The sequence below is a fragment of the Drosophila virilis genome, chromosome X (assembly GCF_030788295.1).
Source record: "Drosophila virilis strain 15010-1051.87 chromosome X, Dvir_AGI_RSII-ME, whole genome shotgun sequence".
Lineage (NCBI taxonomy): Eukaryota > Metazoa > Arthropoda > Insecta > Diptera > Drosophilidae > Drosophila > Drosophila virilis.
In genome coordinates this window covers 18,166,357-18,191,289 of record NC_091543.1, presented here as the reverse complement: position 1 = coordinate 18,191,289, position 24,933 = coordinate 18,166,357, and the positions used below count along the sequence as shown (strand labels likewise).

The window sequence follows — 24,933 nt, the reverse complement described above, 5'->3', positions numbered from 1 at the left end:
GCTAGTCTATTAGCATAGATTAGATAGGAACAAGTACGAGCTACGCGCTCTTTTGTAGCAATAAAGATAAATTTAAAAATCTTTTCCCCTGGCAGGGTTAGAGCTCGCAACTTACCACCGCACTACTTGCCGCCGTCTCTACTCAACAGCCACAGCAGCCAAAAGAAAAAAAAGTTTCCTCGACAGGACTTGAACTCTCGACTGACCGTAACACTTGCTATGCCCCTACTCAACAGCCACACCAATAACTAAGTATTAAACTTGATAGGCTATGGATTTGTTAGGGAACAGGCGCCTAAGCCCGCCAGTTCGTGCATATAAAATAACGCCCACGCATCTGGCGTAAAGGATGCTGGCACAAAATATCATAATACAACACTAAATTTACATGAGACTAAGAAGGTAAATATAAAGCAGCAAAAATAGAATAAGACAAAAAAATTGATAAAGTAGTTTATAATTGTTTTTTGTCACTATTATTGCTTATTTCTAGTATTATTCATATTTAATTTGTACAGTGAAAGGAGCTGATTCATTGCTGCAAAGTGCCTCCTGTTAACGAAAAAAACAAAGCACAAGATTGCTGCTGAAGTGCCGATAGTTGGCCAGTTGGCCAGCTGTGTTGGCCAAGTCACGTTACTCTTGGCCTTGTCAGCGAACAAGCGGTACTTGGCGACCGAGGACTGCGACTGAAAAGGCGAACAAAAGCCAGCTGCGTGTGCCATCGGCGTGCAAATGACAGCACACACAAGCAGGCACTACACAAGCAGGCGAGCGAAAGCGAGTGGCGAGCTGCAAACGCATCCACACTCGCACGCACACGCACACTCACACGCACACACACTTGCTCACACGCAAAAGAAATGAGCTTTAGTAAAGGCAGAATTCATTGCCATTGCCACGGGTATTAAATGCAGTTTTTAAATCACAAGCTCTACACACACACACGCACACACACACACACAAGAGCAGCAGAAGCAACGTCGACGTTGGCAGCGACGCTGTTGCTATTGACATTGCTACCGGTACCGTTGCCACCGTCGCTGCCGTTTCTGCAGCTGCCGGCGGTGCTGCCTCTGTTTCCAAAGCAAAAGTTGCTCTCCGTCTCTAGTACGGCTAGGTTTTAAGTTCCGGTGGCATTTCGTTTTATTTTTTTCGCCTTCTTCTTTTTTATTGCCATTTCTTTGGCATTTCGTGCTGGGTGATAAGTTTTCTTCAGAGGAAATTAAAAGCGAAACGACGAGCGCCCATTTGGTGGACGGGTGGCTGCTGCTGCTAGCACACTTCCGTTGTGTGTGGGCTGCTGACATTTGCCTTCACCTTGACTGGGTCGAGTTTACAGTGTACGTACCTGTGTGCACCTACCCCATACGAAGGGTATATATGTGGAAATAAAAAAAAAAAAATATATATATATATATATATATGCATTTGATATGGCAACACAAGCTGGCGATAAAAGTTGCTTATTGGAAAAGTTTAGCGCTGTTGCTTTAAAGCCAATTGGCAGCTTGGCTCTGATAAATGGCCGCGCGATTTAATGTTCAACTGGCCACACTACACACACATGCATACGAACGTGTTCGTGTACTAATGCCTGAATGTAAATATTGGCGGCTCTGTGGCCACAATGCTAAGCAAGACAACGGCAATGCTAGCCACATAGTCCCCAGCTTTGCCCACTTTCACGTCCAATGCGCGACAGAGAAGAAGAATAGAGAAATTAGTATTGTACGAGCTGATGCAAATAAACAATCAAAGCGCTTACAGAACTGAAACATAGACAGCTACAGCGACAGCGCTGCCAGCGTGAAGCTCTTTAAGCTCACGAGGCGCTAGCTTTGTTTTACAATTGTCTGTGCAAACAGCAGCTGAACGAGGAGCCGAGCACAAAAGTAAAACCACGCAAACTGGAGCAGCAGCAGCAACAGAAAAGCGTTACAGAAAAAAGCACGAGCACGCAGCGAATGCAAAGCTAAATAGCAGCAGAAACCACGACAGAAGCAAACATAGCAACAACAACAACAGCAGCAGCAGAGCTGCACACAAACAAAGCAAGCCACAGTTGCCAGTAAATAGCGGAAGAGAAATGGATCGAGTGAGTGAGAGCGAGAGTGCATGTGGATGGGCAGTGCAGCAGAGCGGAGGAGCGGAGCAAACTCTCAGAAAAAACCAAGCCGAAGCTCAAGCCCAAGCGCCAAGTTACTCGCTCCCATTTCGCGACTGTATTCTGGGCAACGTTAATTAAATGAAACTAAGTGTGCTTACGCGTGTGTGTGTGTGTGTGTGTATGTGTGTGTGCTTGTGTGCGTCTGTGGACTGTTCTGTTGTGTGTCTGTAAATATGAGTGTGTCGGCATCGCTTCATTTAAAAATAGCTCCTTTGTGTATGTTATGGACCTATTTCGGTTGTGTAAGGTGCACGCACAAACACACACAAACACACACATACACACACATACATACACACACACTTCCAGCTGCATGCAAACAAACATATGTATACGGTTCTGATTGCTACAGTGTTTTTGAATGTGTGTTTGTCATATACACTGAAGAACCCAAATGTGTACATTTGCAGCATGTTGTAATTTGAAAGAGGAAAAAATATATGAAAAAATTTATGTAATACTAAAATCTTCTGATGATGCTCGACGCTTTTCGGGTTATTTTAATATTGTAAATAGTATGTAATATATAGATATTTTTAATCCGGCTTCCAGCATACCCTTTTGCAGCTTTTTTATACAACTTTTCAGAAATCGAAAAGTTCTTTTACCCTGTATGTGTGTTGCCATGGCAAATAGTTGTAGCATTTTATTTTCTTTATTTGTTATGCTATATCAATTTGCAATTGCCAAATAACGCAAAGAGCTAACATACAGACACCCACCCATCCAATAAGCATCAATTGTTCTTGAGAATGCAGACCCTAAACATTTTATCAGATGGCTGCCCACATTCTATGTGAAATAATATACTTGTGCACTGATATTTTGTGTGTAAGTGTGTGTGGGTGAGAGGGTGTCCTCATGAGTCAATGTATGGGTGCTGAAAATAAAACTTATCCCAAACAACACACAGCTTAAGAGGGGCACTCCTTTTGCGTTGGAAAAACTGCCATAACTTAAGATCAAAGTACAATGAATCTGAATCTGACTCCAGAATTGTTTCCGAAAAACTGTTTGTCCTGATTGACTGACTGATTGGTGATCAACGCACAGTCCAAACCGTAAGAGCTAGGAAGCTGAAATTTTCACTATAGGGACCTTTTGTGATGAAGGTGCAATTTAAGACGGTGCTTCGGGAAATTCCACCCGCAAGTATGGAAATCGTTTGTATGAAACTTTTTTGTTTACCATCCGATCGGCGTCAAACTTAAAGTCAAAGATCTTTGTTCAAATTCGTTTGGGGGTGTTTCCCTCTTTTTGGAAAACCCACCCCTTCTTGGTGGAAATGGGTGTACAAGATTTGGTGGGTGGGGTTTCGCGCTCAAATTCATTTCCAAGGATCTATATGAAAAATCGTTTGAGATTTGTCACTCATTTTACGCACAATTAAAGCATCTCCGGTAAAAAGTGATAGTCAAATATTTTTTGGTGATGTTTTAAAGCAATACATAAAAACTTAATGAATTCGTGTTTTTACGATTTGGTAAATTCCGCCCGCAACAGTGGCAAATTGGCGAAAAACGTTTGTATGAAAATTGTTTATTCACCGTCCGACCAGATTTAAAATCATTTTCAAAGCTTTTTGAGAACATTTATTTTATACATTCCACGGGCAAGGCCGGGCTATACTCGCTAGTAAATGCATGTGATGTTAAATAATAACAAACAAGTACGAGGTTCTAGTCGGGAGCTCCCGACTAGGGAATACTCTGAACCCCCCTCGTTTAACATCAAATGCATATATATATTCTGTTTTAGAAGCTATATGTCATGTTTGGTGACTCTAGCTCTTATTATTTACCAAAATTGCCCAAATAACAGGATGTCGATATCGATTATTACCGACTGCTTGGAAACGGCAGACGGACATGGCTAGATCGACTCGGCTATTGATGCTGATCAAGAATATATATACTGTATGGGGTCGGAGTTGCTTCCTTCTGCCGGTTACATACATTTGGATTTTGCACAAATACAATACACCCTTATACCCATTTTAAATGGGTTCAGGGTATAAAAATATTCAAATGAACTAATGATAATACTAACAACATATGCATATAAATAGTAGTAAAATGCGCAGTTAGATAGAGAAATATTCCACTGAAGAATATTCCATGTAATTAAATGGAAATGGCGTATGGAATATGTTCTGTTTGATTACATGGTAAATCGTTTTCATTGTGGAAAGCCGCAGCAAAAAAAAGAATGCATACCCAAAAAAAAAAAACACAAACTAATTGAAAACTTCAAAGCACATGCTAAAGGGGGAAGGTGAGGCAGAGAGCCAGATGCAGATAGATCTATATAAGTACAGCTAAAGATAGATAAAGGCAGAGCTATAGTTGAAGCGAGTGAGAGATTGCGGAATGATACGAAATTTAATTTAGGGAATCATTATTTGGGACACAGTTCGAATGATCCATGAAATTGTTCCGGCCTGTGCCCTGCCCGTATCCATTTGATGCAGCACCAAAATTTAATTTAACGCTGCCAGGAAACTGGCTTATTTATTTATTTTAATTGGATTTAATTGAATTTATTTCTCACCACAGAAAAACGTCTGTGAATAAAAAAACGAGCAGAAGAGTTTGCCAGCATAATATGTGCATGGCTTGCCTCCCCGCCCAGTGCCTGCCACGCTGATTACGCAATTATGCACTAAATTAAAAGCTTTTGCACGTACACGCACCCACACTCGAACACACACACACATACACACACACACACACCCACAGATACAAGCATGTGTGTGTACTGTAAATTTCCATAGTTAGCAGTTCAAATTGTTGAGCAAATTTGTCAAAAAAAAAAGAGAAGGAAAATCAAACTTTGAAATGGCAAAACGAAACGAAAATGCAATGTGTGACTGGCAAGAGGGAGTGAGTATGAGAGCGGGGGTGAAAAAGTGAGAAAGCGAATGGAATGCTTGATTGTTGTTCGGGCGAACTGCAAATGCATTTTCTGGCAAATAGTAAAACATCGAAATGCCAAAAGACAACTGCGTGTGAAATAGGGCAAGAGGGTCGGCACGCTGACCAGGGGCTGGCAGGGCAGACGGCTGTGGCACGGCGGTTGCTTGTTTTGTGGCACTGCGTAAAATTAATATATGCTAAATTCAACAGTCGAGCCACAGTGCCAAACAGCGAGGGGCACTCAGCTGGTCAGAATGGGTCGGCAGATTGCATTGGACGTGCTGGCATTGGCGATAAATATTTTGTAAATTGGCCCGCATTTTGTTTAGCGTCAAATGCAATTTTAAGTGAGCAGCTGCCACAGACAAAGGCAGCAAACGGCGGGCGGCGACACGTTGGTTGAATAAAACTTAACAATTAATTAGAACGGCAAACAGACCACACAGCACACTCACATACACACACACACACGCACACATAAACACACTCGCATAGCGGTCAGTGGTGATTTGGTAGAGGGCCAGAGGCAAGCTTGCATTTGTTATTAAAATTAAACGGCTGTCGATTTAAATAATTGATGTTTCACTATTTAATTTGACGTACACTTTTTTGATGCCATTAATTCGTTTGCTCCAATTGTCATGTATACGTATATCTATAAATACGTATATATACACATATATCTTCTAGAAGAAACAACTCGAAATTGAAATTGACGGACAGCCGAAAAGATCACGTAAAAACAAAAAAGATAAATCGAAATTAATTTCATATTTTGTATTAAGATAGTAGAGAGCATTTTTATTTTACTCCATACTTCAAAATTACATATTAATATATAACAAGAAAAACGTTTTTTAACCGGGAGTGCCCGACTGGGGTATACCCTAAAACATTCTTGGTTGCGGTACCTTTAATGTGAATCATACTTGATCTGTATATACTAATGTGAAAAATATAGGTTCAATTTGGTGACTAAGAGATTTGCTAAAAAAGGAAGTTTCGATATCAACTTTTGTCGATTGCCTGGAAACGGGACAAGATATCGATAATCGGTAACAAGCTCGCACTGCACGGGCACTAGAAGGACGCAATAAAAATTGCATGTCTCTAGCTTCTATAGGTTCTTATATCGATGGACGGACGGCCAAACGGGGGGAAGGGAAGTATGCCTGCCTGTTACATACGTTTGCACAAAAACATTATACACTTATTCGCATTTTCAATAGATTCAGGGTATAAAAATCAAGGCTCGACTACTGACAACGTTTAACATGCTGCCAAATGACATGCTCTTATGGTACACAATAACTATGAAGCTGACCATTTAAGCCCGTCCTGGCGAAAAAATTGTTAATTTTTATATGTATATATATTTTATTTTTTTTCCACGCGGCCTTTAACAAAAGTGACATAAATAAGTGAATGTCCTTTAAAGCGGTTATGCGACTGGTGTGCAATTAATTAATGATATTAACTTTTTGCTTTATTTCAGTTATTATTATTTTTTTTTTTTTTGTTTTTCTGCGGTCAACCAAGCAAGCGCCAGCAAACAAACATATAGCACAAGATACCACAGCCAATGATAACAGCAATAATAATATAAACAACAACAAAAATAACATTCACTGCGGCAGTGGCAGAAAATGGCGTGAATTGTGCACGAAATTGGTTCGCAAGTCGAGCAAAAGTCTCGTTAATAAACGCTGCACACACACACGCACATACACACACATACGCAAATTGTGACTGTTTCATGTATCCGTATATATATATGTAGATGGGCATACAGGCTTATGCATCTGCGATTCTCGATGGACCTTAAGATACTGTATGTAGGTTTCAGGTATTAACAAGTTGCATATATTTAAATATTTTAATAATTTAGCCACCAAAATGTCTTAATTAACGCTTATTTCGATGTTCATAAATTACAAAAAAAATAAGAAAATTTAAGCTATGGTATACGATCAGTCAGTAAGTGAATCTATTGGACCAAATTAAACTATTAATCGAGATGCAACCAGGACGCATACCCTGTGTAAGGACTTTATTATTAACAGGGTACAAATAGCGAGGACAAATTATTAAATAAATATAGAACTCTTATGCAGCTGTCCAATTCGAATATCGAGTCCAAAGATGCCAATGAGAATGGGTTGTGGAGGCTGTGTGGGAGCGCAGGGTGTTGCGGCTTGTAGTATAAAGTGGTTTTGTTTATTTGTATAATTTATTGCAGCTCGCTATTTTAGTGGTAGGCGTGGCCAATATCATAGACGGTTGACAATCTGACATGCATCCATGAACATACAAACGCACAAACACAAGCACAGACACGCGCATGAAGCCGAGCAAAATGTGTAGCATACTTATATGCGCCGGCTGCGTGCGTGCTTTAATAATGCCTTTTATTCTCATAATATGTTAAACAAAGATAGGCTGCGGGAGATTGTATGAGGACAGAAGAGACTGGTCAGCAGTAACATCAGTTCCATGACATGTGCATATGGCAAATAGGTTTCGCGCTGGTTAGCCACCGACAAGTGTGTGCAGAGGGCGGGGGCGGGGCGGGGCTTGAGGTATGTTACGTGGCCATGTTGCCGTCATGTGCGTTTATGTGTGCTGTGGGTGTGCCTATTTGTTAGGCCGTCATGTAATTTGATATGTCAAAGTTTTTCGACACTTAGTGAAACATATTTCAGCGACGTGCCTTCATCCATATTTAATTGTTTTAATGCCGACTGCGCGCAGCCCAGCCAAACGCCAAGTGTTACCCATTTGCCGAGCAAATCAAAAAGAAAAAACAAATTAATTCACAGAGGGCGATAAAAACATGTGCAAGAGAAAAACAAAGTAAACAATATGGATTCATTTGGCAAGAGGCGACAATAACAATATTTTTGGCAGGCGCGTACTGAGAGGCATCGGGCAACAAAAATACGACAATTTTTTAAAGCATAAATATGCGCATACATTTATTTTACTATCATTCTTTTGCCATGGTTTTAATATTTTTTTTGGTTAAATATATATATACATATGGGAAAGCTGATTGTTGTCTTTAAAAATGCATTTATGAAAATCAAATATATAATTTAATGTTGGGCATTTGATATGTTTTGAATTTCCTAATTTCTTTAATTTCACCATAATTACTGTATTTTTATGCAAAATATATTTTTATTTATGAGTTATTGAAATGCAATTATTTAGGATTTACAATATCTGACATTAAATCAGAGCTTGCGCAAGGATATCTATGAATTTACCTGCACAAAAGAAATTAATGGATAATGAATATATATGAAAAATCTAATTCCATTAGTTTTTAATTATGAACCGAAACTGAAACCGGAGCGAACCTATTTTTTTTTTTGTAATGAGAGGCAAATAAATAACTTGGGCTTCAATCCAAACCATATTGGATAGATTTTGGGTAGAGCTCAAATTGTATAATATATTTATGTCTTATTAAAATGTTAAAAAAAAAGGTATATTGAATTTAAAGCGTAATTTGCAGTCATGATGAAATGCTAACTTTATTAATGCTTATTTCTTTTATATAAATCAGTTTATGCTCTCAGTATTATGGATCGCTCATGCTAAATTTGGCATTTTTAAATGTAAATTTCGTTCGTGTTGGGCGGACTGTCAGCTGCTTGGAGAATAAGGCATAGGCCTCACTGCCAGCCTGGCTCCATTCTGTAACTGTTCTGTTTTAGTAATTGCTAGCTTAGACGGCAGTGCCATTATATCTATAATATTCCATCTCTATACCAAATATGACGATAGCAAATTGCAATTGCAGCCGCAGTAGCCATTTTCTAGTCATACTCTGGAGCAGCCATTACTTTAAACTGTCACTCAAAGTCAGGTTGTGTGAGAGAGAGTGTGTGTGTGTGTATGTCTGTTGGCAGCTGCATAACTATGCGTGCAGGGACAATTACACGCATTATGTGCGCCAGAAGTGTTACACACACACACACACACACACACAGACTGCGGAAGAGAGGGGGCCATGGATACTCTTGCGGAGTAAGAACAAACATTAGTTTTACTAAACATAAATGCTCCTATTTTGTCACATAAAGTGTCAACAGTTGACAGTCTCAACTTTGCACAATTTACGACGTTTGCTGGAAATGGCTTCCACTCTCCTGCTTAGCTGCCCGTAGCATGCAAGAACGTACAGTTGCCAATTCACATTTACATTACAATCATGCACAATGGCCGCACACACACACACACAAACAGAGAGAGATAGAGAGCGAGAGAGAGAGAGAGATAGAGAGCGACTCACACACACCTACTTAACATAGTGCACATTCTACGAGATACAAGCTGTCTGGGCGGTCAACAAACCGCTGCGCTCATCTTGGCCAATGGGCGTTGGGCGATGCTTAAATTAGCCTTATTGTTTGACTAGTCATTTGTTATAAAACGACAGACGCATCACATTAATTGCAAATTAGATACGTGAAGCATTAACTAGTTGTTTATTATTATATTATATGCAGCTACATGCTCTAACTGTAGCTGTCTCTCTGACTGTCTGTCCGTCTGTCTCTCCGTCTGGCTGTCTGTCTGTTTGTGTGTGTGTGTGTACGTGCGTGTAGCCAGTTGCTTGTCACGCGTTGATTGAACGCCCTCAACCAGTGCGGACAGCAGCGTAATTAATACTACTCAAACAAATTAATTAGGCGTGTCCCCCAACTGAGGTAACAGTCCAGCGCCCCAGCGCATGTGGCAAAAGTTATGGCAAACAGGCGACAATATGACATTTATGTAGCAATTGACGTTAAAAGAAATCAAGTTATCTGAGCATCAAATGAGTGCCTAACTTAAATATATCCTGTACAAATCAATTCAAAAGCATTTAAACGTTATTTATCCACTTGCGATTAGATCCTAATGAAAAAAACTATACTACAGCGAGCTTTTTTGTTCCCAAGTTAAATAAATAAATTTTGGACCTTTCTGAGCTTGGACTACAAAAAAACCATTGATTAGATCATTCGTTATGTGTGATGAATATATATTTATGGCGGCTGTTTTAGTCAAAAGTATTTCATATATGGACTCAACACAGGACCATGAGTGTAGGTGGAATATGCGTTCTCTGAAGTTTTCTATAGCTTTATAATGTACACTTTATCATGCTTTATATTTTTTATTTTAAACACTCAACACTCGTACTTTCCGCAAAATATTTAAAAGCTTTTCAACATCTAAGGCACTATCAGTCTGTGTGGTCTGTGTACGTGTGTGCACAGCATATAACGTTCTCAATTAACGTGGGATACTTTCTGAATCAGCCTCACGCAGCCACGAAGACGGCAAATTGCGTATTCGCCATGTTCTCCAGAAAGGCTTGCAGTCAAATTATGGCAAAACGTTGGCCCAACCACAAGAAAAGCAAAAAAAAAAAAAAAAAAATACAAAAAAAAGACGTGTGTATGTGTGTGTGTGTGTGCGTGTATATGATGGCATTAAAGAGATTTGCCGGCATGAGGTGTGCGACGTGATGTGCATTGAAATGTTGCCAGCAGAATGTTAAAGTGAATAAATTGTTAGTGGCAACCTGTCGACCTATGGATACCCTAACCAAGTCGTATGATACAAAGTGATAGGCGGTAGTTCGGAATCGTAGAAAAATAGGCGTGAGTTCACTTGCGATCACATTTCTAAGTAAGTCAAAAAATGTTTTTTAAAATTTTCTATTAAATAGGCTACAGGTTTTGTAACAGTATTCTCCGTTGCAACAATGGAGCGCATCAAATTGCAATCCTCGGATGGGGAGATCTTTGAGACAGATGTGCAGGCAGCCAAGTGCTCGATAACAATTAAAACGATGCTAGAGGATTGTGGCTTGGATGAGGATGATAATGCAGTTGTGCCCCTGTCGAATGTTAGCTCAAATACTCTGCGCAATGTTATCCATTGGGCGGAGCATCACATGGACGATGAGCCGTCGCTTGACGACGACGAGGCGGAGAGCTTATCGAATGGGATGATCAGCAGCTGGGACAAGGAATTCATTAGCAAAGTGGATCAAGCCATGCTCTTTCAGCTAATGCTGGCTGCCAACTATCTGGATATCAAGGGCTTACTGGAGCTCACATGCAGAACGGTGGCAAAGATGATCAAGGGCAAGACATCGGCGGAAATTCGGCAAGTCTTCAATATACGTCAGCATCCATTTGATCATGGGCAGTAGCTGCTCAGCTGCCCAGTTGCTCCGCTGTTTGGTTAGTGTATTTAGTTTTTCCGGCAGCATGAGCAGGTACAGGTGCAGGAGTGGGAGCAGCAGCAGAGCAAGTCGAATTCCTGGTCTTAATTTGGCAAAAAAAGAGTCTTGGGTAATAAAGCGAATTGTGGCCGCATTGTCAAAAGGCGGCAACTAAACGCATATATTCAACGCAATAAAAGCAACCAAATCTGTTGGAAGCTCTGCATCTTATCGCTCGCATAGCATTCGATTTACACACAGGCACAAGCACACACCCTGACACACACACAGCGAAGACACCCACACATATAAAAACAACGCACAATTTTTGTTTTTGATGCTGCAAAGAACCGGAAACAGATATAAATATTTCGTATTTTTCGGTATTACGGACTTCATCTAGCCGGGATTTGTGGCATAAACCAACAAAAGCCGGCAAGCGAGCAGGTGTTGGAGCTTCAGTAAAGGACAGTAACAGCGGGGGTTTGAGCTTGTCGGGGTTGCGCATAAATGTAGACAAATTGCGTAAACGGCACGTCCACACAAACCATCATAAAAATTACTTTAAAATACAGACAGACTGAAAGGAGAGCATACGATTTCCTGCTGCAGACATGACTGTGGTTATAACGCTGGATATAAACCCAGTCAGCCGGGCAGCCAAACAGACAGGCAGGCACAGAATCAAATAGGCGACTTATGTGAGAAGTGAAAAATGTGAAGTAACGAGTGACGAGTAACAACCTTAAAGAGCGTCAACGTGCTGATAAATAAAGTGAAATATTTCTTTGACGCACACTTTGAGCGATTGCTGAAGGAAATACAAAATGAAATTGACAAAACAAAGGGTGAAGGCATATTTCAAATGTTTTGCGTAACGCTGACCTTGAACTCCGGAACTGCGGCAGCGTAAATAATTTGCGTCGAATGATGTCATTAAACAATCAGCGGTTGCCACGCCCACGCCGCTAAAGTCATCTCAAGTGTGACAAATATTGTTGATGCATACTTTCAAGCTATAAAAATCACTCATACGCAGCGTGTTCCCTCCCCGCCTTCACTCCTACACACCGCAAGCGCCAGTTACTTTTTTCTTCTGTACAATGCTATATCCATTAAATGCCAAGTGCAAAGTGCAACAAAAGTGCTGCAGAAATGACAGTATGAGTGTGTGTGTGTGTATGTGTGTGTGTGTGTGTGTGTGTGTGTGTGTGTGTGGGTATGTATGTGTGTATGTGGGTGTGTACTAAAAAGGCAAGTATGTAGCAAAAGCTTTAGACACACGCAAGCACACAAACAGGCAAGGCGCCATAGAGAGATTGAGAGGGAGCAAGAGGGAGCAAGAGAGAGCAAGAGTAGCCAAGAGAGAGGGAGCAACACACACTAGAGACCTGGAGGGTTTTTGGTCTGGGGGCTTAAGGCTCTGCAGCTGCTGCCATTGACAATTCTAAAGAAATTTATGTTCGAGTGAACTTAACAAAAAGATGTGCAACTGCAGAAACACACACACACGCAAACACAAGGCAGACGCCCACTAGGATGAGTACTTGGCTGTTGCTTTTGCTGACCTGATTGCTGTTTAGCTGATAAGCTCCCGCATCCTCGCGTTACCCATGAACCAGCCCCTAACCCATGCTTCAACCCGGCACAGACAGCCTGGCAGCCTGGGGGCAGCGCAGGCGTCACTTATCAAGTGATTTATGTTTGTAATTTACTAGTGCACTGCACTCAGGGAAACACTACGAGAGGCACAGTCAAAGGGAGGAGAGCAAGAGCGTGCATGAGTGAGAGCTAGGCGTGGGGATGGGCTAAAGAAGTCCCAAAAGTCTGCAATGGCAAATTGTCAAACAATGCGATGCTTTTATTAGCCAAGTCAAAGCAAAGTGAACTGCCAGTGACCAGCGTGCCTCCCAATCCCAATCCCAATCCCCGGTTCCTGTCCCTAGACAACGCACATTACTATTACTGTCAAGTGCCTCGACGATGCGAAGCGACGCGACGCGACGTTCGTTCGTTCACTGCAGCAGCCAGAGCCAACCCGCGAAATGTTATTAACTGGCTCTGGGATTCGGCTAGGGCTTGCAACTTAATTAGCAGCCAACACCAAACACAATGATATCTTCAGTTAAGTTGTAATCGCCGCACTGTACGGCAGGCAGGCGGCAGCCAGCAGGTTACCAAAAGTTGACCGTCATTAGAGCGCAAGAAAGCTCAACAACTTTATTTTTATTTGTAATTTCAAGTGCTTGAAAATAATTTAAGAAAGTAGGCACATACTCTCAAATAAAATTATCAGAGACCCCATCGAGCTGGGACATTTTTCTATAGCTAAAGAAACCCTGTCAAATTAATTTACAAATGTAATGCACTTGATTCGACAAGCATAATACATTCAACTAATTAATTTCTACTATTATTAATTTTATAACTAATTTAATGCATACATTGAGTGCCTAAATTCATCTCAATGTTATCAATTAATTAAGTGTAACTAAGATGAGAATTGTGGTTGCTTCCACAAATCTATCCGATCTGCTTTGGTTTTGCCGGATTTTGCCGGGCTTTAGATTCAAGTTGATTTAATCTTTATTCTCGTAACTCATACTCAACGTGTTACTCAACTTGATACTCATTAGATGTCACTCGCCACTCGCTGGTTGCTACTCTTTACTTGTAACCTGGTGCTCGCTATTCTCTACTCTTTACTCGCTACACGCTCGTAACTCAATACTCGGTATTGAGTAGTCAATACATTACTTGCTGCAAGTAAATTGTTAATTATTCATGTGCATTAGCTAATTTTTACTAGACTTTCTCTTCTGGATTTACTCGTTATTCGTCACTCGCTAGGCCTTACTCGCTAAACGTTTTTCGCGATTATTTACTTGATATTCGACGCTGTTCGCTATTTGTTACTCGCTTCTCATTCCTCTTGTAACTTAGTGATATTTAGTACTTTTTCATAGTTTGCTGTTCATAAGCTGCTTTTTACTAGACCTTCACTTCTGGCTAGATACTCGTTACACGTCACTCGTTACTCTGTTACTAGCAATGTGGCTTTGTTGAGCTATCTGAGCTTTGTCCCATATCCAGTTTCTTTTTTGCTTTTGTGTACTTCTGTCTAGTTGTAGCTGCGCGCAATTTGTTCAAATCACAAGTAGCAGCATCTTCGCATTACCACTCCCTACTCACCGCTCGCCTTGCAATCAAAACCAGTTTGCAAATTGTGGTGGGCGGGCGCTCTGAATAGGCGTGAGCAGCTGTTTGCGGGTAACGGCACTTTTAATTAGCGCACTTCGAAGCTCACTTTATCAGGTGCCGAGCACAGCACAGCGGGCAGCGTCAACGTCTGCCTGTCCGCTTCCTTTTACCTCATTTCCGTTTCATCCAATTACGGCCATTCTGTCATTATTTGCATTCTGCTGGTGCAGTTATACAAACTTGCAACATTCCACCAACATTCAGGTAAAACACACACACACATACACGCATACATGCCCGAATATGTGTTTGCCAGCCAGCAGACCACAGACTCTGGAACCTCTCAAAGTTTGCCAACACGATGGTGTTGATGATGAGTTTTGTTTGCTTGGAATTTTACTGTTTATATGAATTAATTAGATTTAAGTGATGGCTAAGCGATTTCAAGTTGAACTAAAAATTGTCCATAATTATTTTCCTCACTCTCTCACATGCCTAGAAAGGAATTTTTTTTTCAGCATGCTGAAAGTTACTTAAATGTTAGCATTGTCTGCCGATTCTCAATGAAAATCGCTGACTAGAGCTCATATTAGTATATCAGGACTTCATTACTTCCAAGTTGCCCTGTTCAGTCCAATCTAGCGAAAAGAAATCTCATAATTAACCTAGGTTAAATGAGAATTTAAAAAGTTGCAAAAGAATTGCGAAAAAAATCACCCATACGCAATTATCTTGCAGTTGCCTGCGAGGCATTCCATTCACCGTATCCGTTTTATTTTCCTGGCAATCTATGGTGTGTAACGATTTGAAGCTCATTCACAGGCTCTAAAACAAATCATCGCCTGCCAAGTGGCAATACTTTACGGCTTAACTCTTAACTCAAGCATGGTAAGTAAATTGTAGAATTTTAAGTTGGCAAATGTCGGCACTTTCGACGCCTCTAGCGCTCACATGCATTCTTCTGCTGATGCTACCACATAATCTTCGACAGCGGCAGCAGCATGGCACTTCTGGCTAATGGCCATAATGTGCACTCATGGCATAATTTTCTGTTGTCTTGCACGCGTCGCTGGAGCTTTTGGTTTCGGAATTTGGAACTTGGCATCTCTAGCGCATAATGTCCTTCATCGGCAGCAGCCATCAGCAGTGGCTGCAAAAATCACATAAATACGCACGCAAACACTCAAGTACACATCCCTACACACACACATACACAAACACCCACACACACACAATTGGACTGGGACACTAAGTCAGTCCAGAAATTGGTGTCGTGCCGTCATTCGCCCAACGTTTGCCGAACGTCAGCTGAGCTCAGCTTTTAGCCTTAAATGGTCCCAAGCCAAAATCCATACGCAGCAAAACATGTTTAAGTTCCGGTTACCCATGCCATTGCAAAAGAAGTAAAAGTGTTGATTTCTAGAGCGCTCGACTACAAAACACCCTGGAATTTACTTATGTGGATACAAAATGTCGCAAATTATCAGTTGATTTCAAAATTCAATAACTGAAGTATTACTTAATATTATTGAGATTTGCATAGAAGGGCGATTTAATTCTGAGCGAGAGAGAGAGATAACAACGTAAAAACATGTTTAAAATATATATATATATATATATATATATATTCATATATATAAGCAGCGTATTAATTATGACATCATTATAAATAGAAAACAAGTAAGAGGTTCTAGTCGGGAGCTCCCGACTAGGGGATACCCTGAACCCTCTTCTTCCAACATCAAATACATATATATGTTATATTTTAGAAGCTATATGTCAAGTTTGGTGACTCTAGCTCTTATTATTTACCAAAATTGCCCAAAAAACAGGATATCGATATCGATTATTATCGATTGCTTGCAAACGGAGTAAGTTATCGATTATCGGAAACAAACTCGATCTGCGCGGGCACTAGGAGCACCCACATCTCTTCAAATCTCTAGTCCCTATAGGTTCTGAGATCCTTGCGTTCCTACATACGGACGGACGGACGGACAGACAGACGGACACGGCTAGATCGACTCGGCTATTGATGCTGATCAAGAATATATATACTTTATGGGGTCGGAGATGCTTCCTTCTGCCTGTTACATACATTTGGATTTTGCACAAATACAATATACCCTTATACCCATTTTTATTGGGTTCAGGGTATAAAAAACTCTGCAAATCGTTATTGGGGTCAATGGCATTTAAAAAATGTTTTCAGACAAAATGAGTAAGATACCCTTTATAGGCATGGTATGGGACAAAACAAACACAATTAATCTTTTAATATAATTTGCTTATCTCCAAAATCGACAGGTTCCTACAAACAGAAGAGCGGAAAGGTATTCCATCAACTAAATGCAACTTCATGATGATGTTTATGGCGCTTAAGTTACAGGTTTTTCCCGTTGCATAATTGTGTACTAGAGCTAACATCTCGTAGCTAATTTTAATTCAGGGTATAACAAGAAAATAACACCCATACAAATAGTTTCGCAGAATGGTATCAGCAGACACATTAATAACATTTACCCAAAGTCAGCTCAATAATATGGCTTTTCTAAGCAACAAATTAGCTACATAGAAGACGCGTAGAACTAGTCAGTTGGATCGATTAATTTATTTGGTTCAGGTTTAATTAGCATATTTGACTTATATTGGTTAATCTAGCTGAATGTTATTCTTGTCTTTCGTCTGAGATTTAAATACTCAGGCTTGCCTGTTGTAAGCTCAAATAGTATAATTTGGGACTTTTGATTAAAAAAAATCTCAATAGTCAATATTTGAATTTATGAACTCACCACATCGATGATTTGCATTAATGTTAGACCAAAACTCAATTGCAATGGATCGGATTCATTGACCACGGGTCGCTCCAAGCTGTTGTAGTTGTCCAGCAAAGCGTGCAACAAACGCTTCTCATGTGGTCCAGCTGAGCACGCTGTGAGGAAAGGAAGAAAGAAAAGATGCTATTAGAAAAATTTATAAAGGACTTGAGTTATGTAGACCGCTGTTGAAAGTCAGCATTCAAAAATGTAATGTGAAAGCAATAAGAAATTTGAGCTCCGGCTCGAGCGCACAACTCAATTCAATTTTATGAAACTGGGGCCTGTTATTGTGGTGTCTGTTTCTCTGTGCGGCAATGACTTTGCCTCGGCTCAGAGTCAGCCATCCGTGGCGGCAGTTTAACCTGCATTAACGTATCGTTGTCATTGTTGCTGTCACTGTTGCTGCCGCATTCCCCGCCGCTGTTCAGGCCCCCAACAATTGCGAGAATCGCCCCATGGTCTTGCGTCATCCTGTTGCTGCTGCCAATTAAATTTGTTCAACCAATAAGTGGCTTTGGTTTGGTTTGACGTTGGCAACAGTTTTAGCCCCAGCAGCTTAAGCCAGAGCCACAGCCACAGCCACAGCAGTAGCACCTGGCTGCAGATTCTGCGTCGGCCGCAGCTTCTGCCACACCCCTACTCCGCCCAACCCCAGCCACTGTTGCTTCTTCGGCTTATAAAGGACAGTTACAATTCCATGCCATGGCAAGGGATTTTTCCTTGTTTCTTTTCTTATTTTATTGTTTTTTTGTTTTTTTTTTTTTCATTATTATTATTTTTTTTCTTTGCAACGGCTTTTCCCATCCGTAATTGTTGGCTACCTGATATCGAAAAATATTCATAGATTGAACCTTGAACTCAAGCCAAGCAGCTTAACTTTTTTATTCCATTTCCGTTTGTGAATATGGCATTAACAATCGGTTTAAAGTCTGCGATAAAATTAGTCCTGCGGGAATATGGCGACAGATATGTGTGTGGTTGTCAAGACGCGTCGGCTCTTTAATAGGTTCTTACTTAAGTTTTTTACAGATTCTCTTTAACATAGTTGCCGGAGTCAAATATTGGTCCAATAAAGCAACTAAATACTATCGCTTTCACAATAAATATTTTTTAAAATACGCCAACTTTTTAAAACTTTTTAAAAATAAAAAAACTACTCCATTTTTGAAACAATATAAATAAATAAATTTGATTTTTCAAATTACGCAATTTCTTAAAAGTGTAAATATTTCTCACCCACAACTACAAAAAGAAAAAAAACAATGCATAAATAAAATGTGCCTTAATAGGTTTTAAGAGGTTTGATTTTAGTTTTCTACATGCAAAACAAGGAGCTAGAGCTACCCGTTTATATGCAATTTATTTTATACAGTATACCGATAATTTGAATATATATTTTGAGGCTTTTATTCATTATCCTGAGTATAAATTGCCCTAATATTACTTGCTTAGAAACTTTTAGCAATGAGTAACAAGTAAATGTCACATTTTTATAACTCCTCCCGGATATTTGAATTTTGCCCTTCTACTCGAATTTCATAGCCTCAAGTGAGTTTTTCAAACTTTTATCTCTTCTAGTGATCTTAATATAAACATAATTATTTTAAAGCCTTGTTATAGTAATTTCGGAAAGCCTTATGTGAATATCGAATTCGAAAGCCTTGACTGTCAATTTGGTGCAAAAGTACAGCATTAGGTCAATTAGGACAATTACTTAAGATCCGGAATGCAAACGGAGCAAACTGCGGCGGCGCCTTGTGGTGCATATTAAAGGACAATTAGGAAGGTGGCCAGTGGCGGCACGTGCTCGCAATTGGCCAAAGTTAGGACTGCATCAGCATCGGAACGGAACAGAAGTGGAATAAAATGGAATGGAGTGGAAGGTAAACAGAAACTAAATAATTCATGGCATGCTTAAGGCACATTTCCAGCTGTCGGCGCCCCATCGACTCAATTCAAGTTTAGTTTATTGATGTGCCAAAAACTTTGCATCATTCGTAAGCACGTGGAGTCTGAGCTCCGGCTACAACAGCTCCCCGAGGCCTGGCCGGGCAGAGCCAGCCCGGTCCGGGATCGAACTACTTCACAACTGCGCGCACTTACCAATACCAACAGAAACTACACCTCGTAACTGTTTGTCCCACACCTTGTTTTTCGGGCAACAACAATCATAGGCCAAAAGTTTGCAAGTGCAAGCGTGTATGTGCGTGTGTGTGTGGTTGAAAATTTACATAAATTTATCTGTTCTCTAAATATTGACAGACTTTTAATGGTTGTTAACTTATATGGGCCCAGGGCAAAGAATTTCTAACTTCAGTAGTTTCCAAGCTGTTGAAGCTTTGTGTTGACTTTATCAATATACGAGTATTAGGCATAATATTTATTATATCTATGCCTAATATGTTACTCTTTTACTTTACTCATTTTAAAAATATTAGATTATTCCAGTATTCGACCATTGAGAGAATGTTTTTGAATGGCGTTTTCATTAATTAAATGATATATTTATGCCTTAAAAGTTAATTTATAATCACATTTTTTTTTTTTATTTATTGCCAATTGTTTGTTCAAGGCAGTAATTTAAATTAAATATTGCAACGCAGAAGAAGACTGTTTTAAGACTAAAAAAAATAAACACTGGCCCAGGAAATGCCGGATAATTTAATAAGATATAATATAATCAGCTTATTGCATGAATAATCAACAATATGCAAGGTTAGTTATTTGCTTTCAAGAATGTAATTGACCTTGATGACACGCACACGCACACACGAACACACGAACACACATACGCACACACACACGTAAATAACATACACAATTTGTTAACTGGGACAATAAACTGTGCAAATCACATCACGTAGGCCACGTTTTTACGTAGATTTTGGCTCGTACATATGTGATTGGATTGTCCGCCGTCTTGAGGCCCAAAACTAAAACGCTTTGGGGCCTTCTCGAGAACAAGTTCGCAAAGCGGAATCGTAGCCCGTTGCCGTTGTTTAGCTGTTACGCGTGGAATACATCAGCGATTGTCCTGGCTTTATTAATGAACGCCATTAACGGATTACGTGCGGCCTTGTTGTCATTTGGACTGGGCCATAAGCGAAGCCCGCGTTTGCCACTAAAGCGCCAGCCATTAACGGCTGCACGCGAAATTGCCTGGCAAGCTGCTGCCAGGCGGTGGCCACGACTCGCCCGAATGCATGAAAAGTGTATGAATTTGCAGAGCTTCGTTTGCCCGCAAATGGGAGCAACAACAATGAAATGCCTAATTGCAATTAATTGCCCAATTAGGTGCCACGCCCACAGTCAAGAGCTGGACTTAGTTATCCAGGCACTTAACTACTTACGACTGCATGTCAAAAATTGACGCATCTGCTGTGCATTTGTTTGGCCTAAGAGTGGGCGGCTGCCAGGCCGGTTAAATGCCCAAGGCAGTGGCCCCACAGCTGGCGGCTGGCGGCTGTTTGCCATAAATTATGCATGCCACACACTTTGCGGCTACTTGGCCCCACTTGACACTGGCAATGGCAGTGTGGCAAGTGGCAAGTGGCAAGTGGGAAGTGGGAAGTAGCAAGCGCACTGCATTATCATGCAGCATATGTAATAAAGGCAATAAATTTGATTACCTATACCATATTTTGAGCGTCTCTCTGCCTGTCTGTCTGTCTGTCTGTCTGTGTGCATGTATTATAATTCATTTTCGATACCAATGGTAGGCCACAGCGGCTGACATCTCTTGCAAACGTGGCCAAAGAGCCTCAATTTTGTTGGCCTCGAGTGCCATTATAAATGTTGATTTGCCAAGCTAATTATACAGCTAATACTAAAACTGTTACTATAACTAGAAATGGAATGACAGCCGTGGCCTTCGGCCTGAAAGCCACTTGCCACTCGCCACTTGCCACTTGCCACTTGCCACTTGCCAGTTGCCACTTGCCACTGACCAAAGTTGCGGCAGCGCATTAAAATTTTATGCGTTAACGGCAAAATTATACGAAATCATTTTCGGAATGCAATAAATGAGGCCGCAAGTTAATTCGACAGCGTGCGCGCTGCTAAAATAAAATGTAATGTCCTTTGAATGGCGCTTTAAATGAGCATCGAACCGCCCACCGCCCGCTGTCCGCCGCCCACCACTCCGTGACCGATAAGTCGCGGCTGTGCCAGAAATTAAATCGAAATGACCCCAAGGCTTTGCGGTGTGCGTGTATGTGTGTGTGTGTGTGTGTGTGTGAGTGTGAATGAATGACTGTAGTTGTGTATGTGTATGTGTGTAGTACTGTCTGTTTGTCTCCAATGATTATTTGGTCTATTGCCAACAGTTCGAATAAAAAGAAAGCCCTATGGAATCATGAAAGATCATAACTTAATCGTTTTTCTATGGATTTTACCTGGCAATATCTTGTTCGACGCGTATTTAATGCATTTTTATGAATCAGTTACTAAGCTAACTACTTTTTTACAATTTTTAACTAAATTTTAAAAGTCATCACTAGACTGTTTGAATTGATCACAGGCCATCAAGTTGGCTTTGTATAAACTTTACAACCCTTTAAAGCAGTTCAGAGCCATAGCAAAATATTCATTAAGTGAGCACAAATTACCAAAACAATATGGTGACAGATATCAATGTTAACTATGAGATGAGTGTGTACCATAGTGACAAAATTTACTCGATGATATTATAATGTTCGCAGCTCTTAAGTTTGAACATTAGCTTTTCGATGGTTGTAAATGTTTTGCTTAGTTAGAGCCAGGAAATTTTAAATATAATCTCGTCTGTCATGAAGAGCACGAACTAAATGTATTGTATTTCAATATGCTCTGCCCTCTTCTTACTATCGATAAATATTGCCTTTGAGTCCAGCTTTTTAAGAAAAGCTCGAAAATTATCGGAGATAGATACAGTAAAATTGTTATGTAGGCGCTTGTATACATACACAAATGAAGAATGTGTAACTTTTTGGATAACCCGCATTCCCCCGGGTAATATCTGTTCGACTGGAGCACACTTGCTTGTTCGCCCACGAAACCTTGGATCCTTTGCGAAATTCGATTTTCTTAACTTGGCCGACTTAAAGCCTCAAGATTTATCTTATATAGCATCCGCCCACTCTGCCCCAGTGTTTATTTGCGTTGTCGCAACCACCAGGCGTACATAAATTACACCACAATACGCAGCAACAACCACAACAACAACAACAGTAACAAGCGCTAAATAGTTTCACTAGCTGCTGCTTGACTTGGCCCTATGTTGTGGGTTGCCGTCCCCAGCTCGGGCTCTGTTGCAGTCTCTGTGCTCGTCTCTGTCTTCGGCTGCAACTGATTTAATTTTAGATACGCATAATAATTGTTCGCTGTTGGCAGGCGGGGTTTTCTGTGTGGGGGTGCGGTTGCTTGGCGGGAAGTTGGGCATATTAAAAGTATTTGCATTTCACATTGGAAATTCCCAAGCCATTCGCATGTGGGCGTGACCAGATTAAGTAGTATAGGCCGAGGCTTAAGGCGCTCGGCGAACGTTACTGCTCGGTGTTCGGTGGTCGGTGGTCGTTGTTCGGCTCTCAGCTTGGGCATGTTGACGCAAACTGATGGCGTCTCTCAACTTGACGCTTAACATTAAAGACGTTGGCGGTGGACAGTGGCAGCAGGGGGCAACGGTCACTTCCGTCACATCCGTCAGAATAACATCCGCAAGCATTTCACCAGCTTCCGCTTGGGCAGGCGTTGCTGTTGCTGCTACTGCTGCTGCTGATGACAACTCGTTAGTGTTGCCTTTGGCCAAATGCTGAATTTTAGCATGCATATACTATACTAACTAGGTGGGCGACAAGGGTATGCCACCGGAAACTGCCGTCCAAATTAATGTTAACGAGCCAAGTTAAATGGTTAAATTGTTTCTTGCCACACACACAACAGTAACAGTAACAGCAACAGCAACAGCAACAGCTGACAGAGTCACAACGGGGGTTACGGGTTAAGTGTGGCAGCCACATACTAGTAGTATCTGTGGCAGCATCTTGCGCCCTACCAAAAAAAAAAAAATGCTCCACACACCGAATGCCGTCAGTTGCCGCTCGTATCAGCTGCAAAAGTTTTGCTTACTTTTCTGCACCTTTTCTCTCGCACCTGTTTGCATGCGTTTCACCTGTTTGCCTGTGTCTGCGCTTCTGCGTCTGTTGGTCCGTCTGTCTGTCTGTTTGTCTGTTTGCGTGTTCGCTTATCGCTAACAGCCTTCAATTTAACAATTTCACTTTGTCACGTGCCCGGGCTCAGGTTGCGCCCCCGCTTCAGGTCACACCCACCTCGGTTGCCCCTTAACATTGCCATCCTAGAGCCAAAATATTTAATTTTATCTTTTGCCGTCGAGTTTTGTTGATGCCCGTAAAAGTTTGTCGCCCCCATGCTGCCAGTCCACGTACTTTAAATGGCATCTTTCCAGTTGCCCATTGTTCTCCGTCGTCCATTACGTATCCCCTCTTTGCCCATGTCACGGAACCACTCGCCACGCCACAGATTTTATTTTTCGATTTCGATCTTTAAGCTGTCTGCCATGCGGCAGAAATTTATTTTAGCTAATTGAAAATTCGCTCAATGTTTTAACATACAAGTAAATACTTGTAAGAAAAACAGGAATTCATTGAATTTATCGCGATACAATTCTCTGTTTAACTAACTAGTAGTTAACAGACGTAAAAAGGCAATGGGTTGATTTCCCAGTTTCCTCCGGATTTTCCCGGGTGAAGTGCTTGAAGCCTTGTCCCTTCGCTGATGCCATAAGAAGGACAGTTTAAAGGGAACTGCATAGTGCTTACAATACCTAGCTTCGTACCACTCGCTCAATCCCTCATTAAGAAGGCAGGGGCTCAGGATCGAACTGATTCTTATACAGACTTTCAATTCATTTTGCATTTTAAGCCAAGCCATTAATCAAAACATCTCCAATGCGAAAATAGTTGATAATAAAACTTAAAACCTCAGATGTAAACTCAGCGCCAAAAAAAGCATAAATAACTTGTTGCCCAGCCATTGGATTTATCTATTCAGATTTGGTTGATGACAATTTTGGGCAGAAATTAAATTTAGCCCACAAATTCAGTGTGAAAATATTAATGACTCGCAATATTTTCAGTTGAACAGGCAATAATAAATTTAAAAAAATTAATTTAATCGTTTATCTAATTTCAATTGGTTGGTAGTTGTAATTGTTTTTTTTAATAAATAGTCTTACTTTTGGCACCGCCCTTTTAACGCACCGCCCGAGCTGCCAATCCTATATATGTACATATATATATGTCTAGAATATATAACTCAATTTGTAAAATGACTAAAGATTCACCCGCACCTTGTAATAATCCGCAAAAAAACAATTTAAAGATGTTGTTTGTGTCATAAAGCAGAAGTGTTGACAGACATCAAGGTTCAAGAAACTTATTAAGCGTGTTGGGTGCATACACAGACACTAGACAGACACCCGCACACACCCGCACACACCCGCACACACACACACCTATCTAGAGTTATGCACAACTTTTAGCCACTTAGCGTATGACATGTATGTTTCCCTAACGAGCAGAGTGTTGCGAGTGGCGATTGTGG

The 24,933-nt window shown here is 40.8% G+C and overlaps 2 protein-coding genes across 7 annotated transcripts in view; one reads left to right on the top strand and one right to left on the bottom strand.

Moving 5' to 3' along the window:
- Positions 1-24,933, bottom strand: part of nAChRalpha7 (nicotinic Acetylcholine Receptor alpha7) — a 140,972-nt gene that overhangs the window by 49,975 nt on the left and 66,064 nt on the right. For all 6 annotated transcript variants that reach the window (XM_070211279.1, XM_070211280.1, XM_070211281.1 and 3 more), the window contains one exon: positions 17,308-17,447. In XM_070211279.1, the coding sequence (XP_070067380.1) occupies positions 17,308-17,447 (140 nt within the window). The remainder of the gene's footprint in view (positions 1-17,307; positions 17,448-24,933) is intronic.
- LOC6636710 (S-phase kinase-associated protein 1) lies at positions 10,758-11,532 on the top strand. The gene is made up of 2 exons (XM_032440237.2): positions 10,758-10,773; positions 10,833-11,532. Exon 2 carries the CDS (start codon positions 10,850-10,852, stop codon positions 11,300-11,302), a length of 453 nt encoding a protein of 150 aa, XP_032296128.1. The 5' UTR covers positions 10,758-10,773; positions 10,833-10,849; the 3' UTR covers positions 11,303-11,532.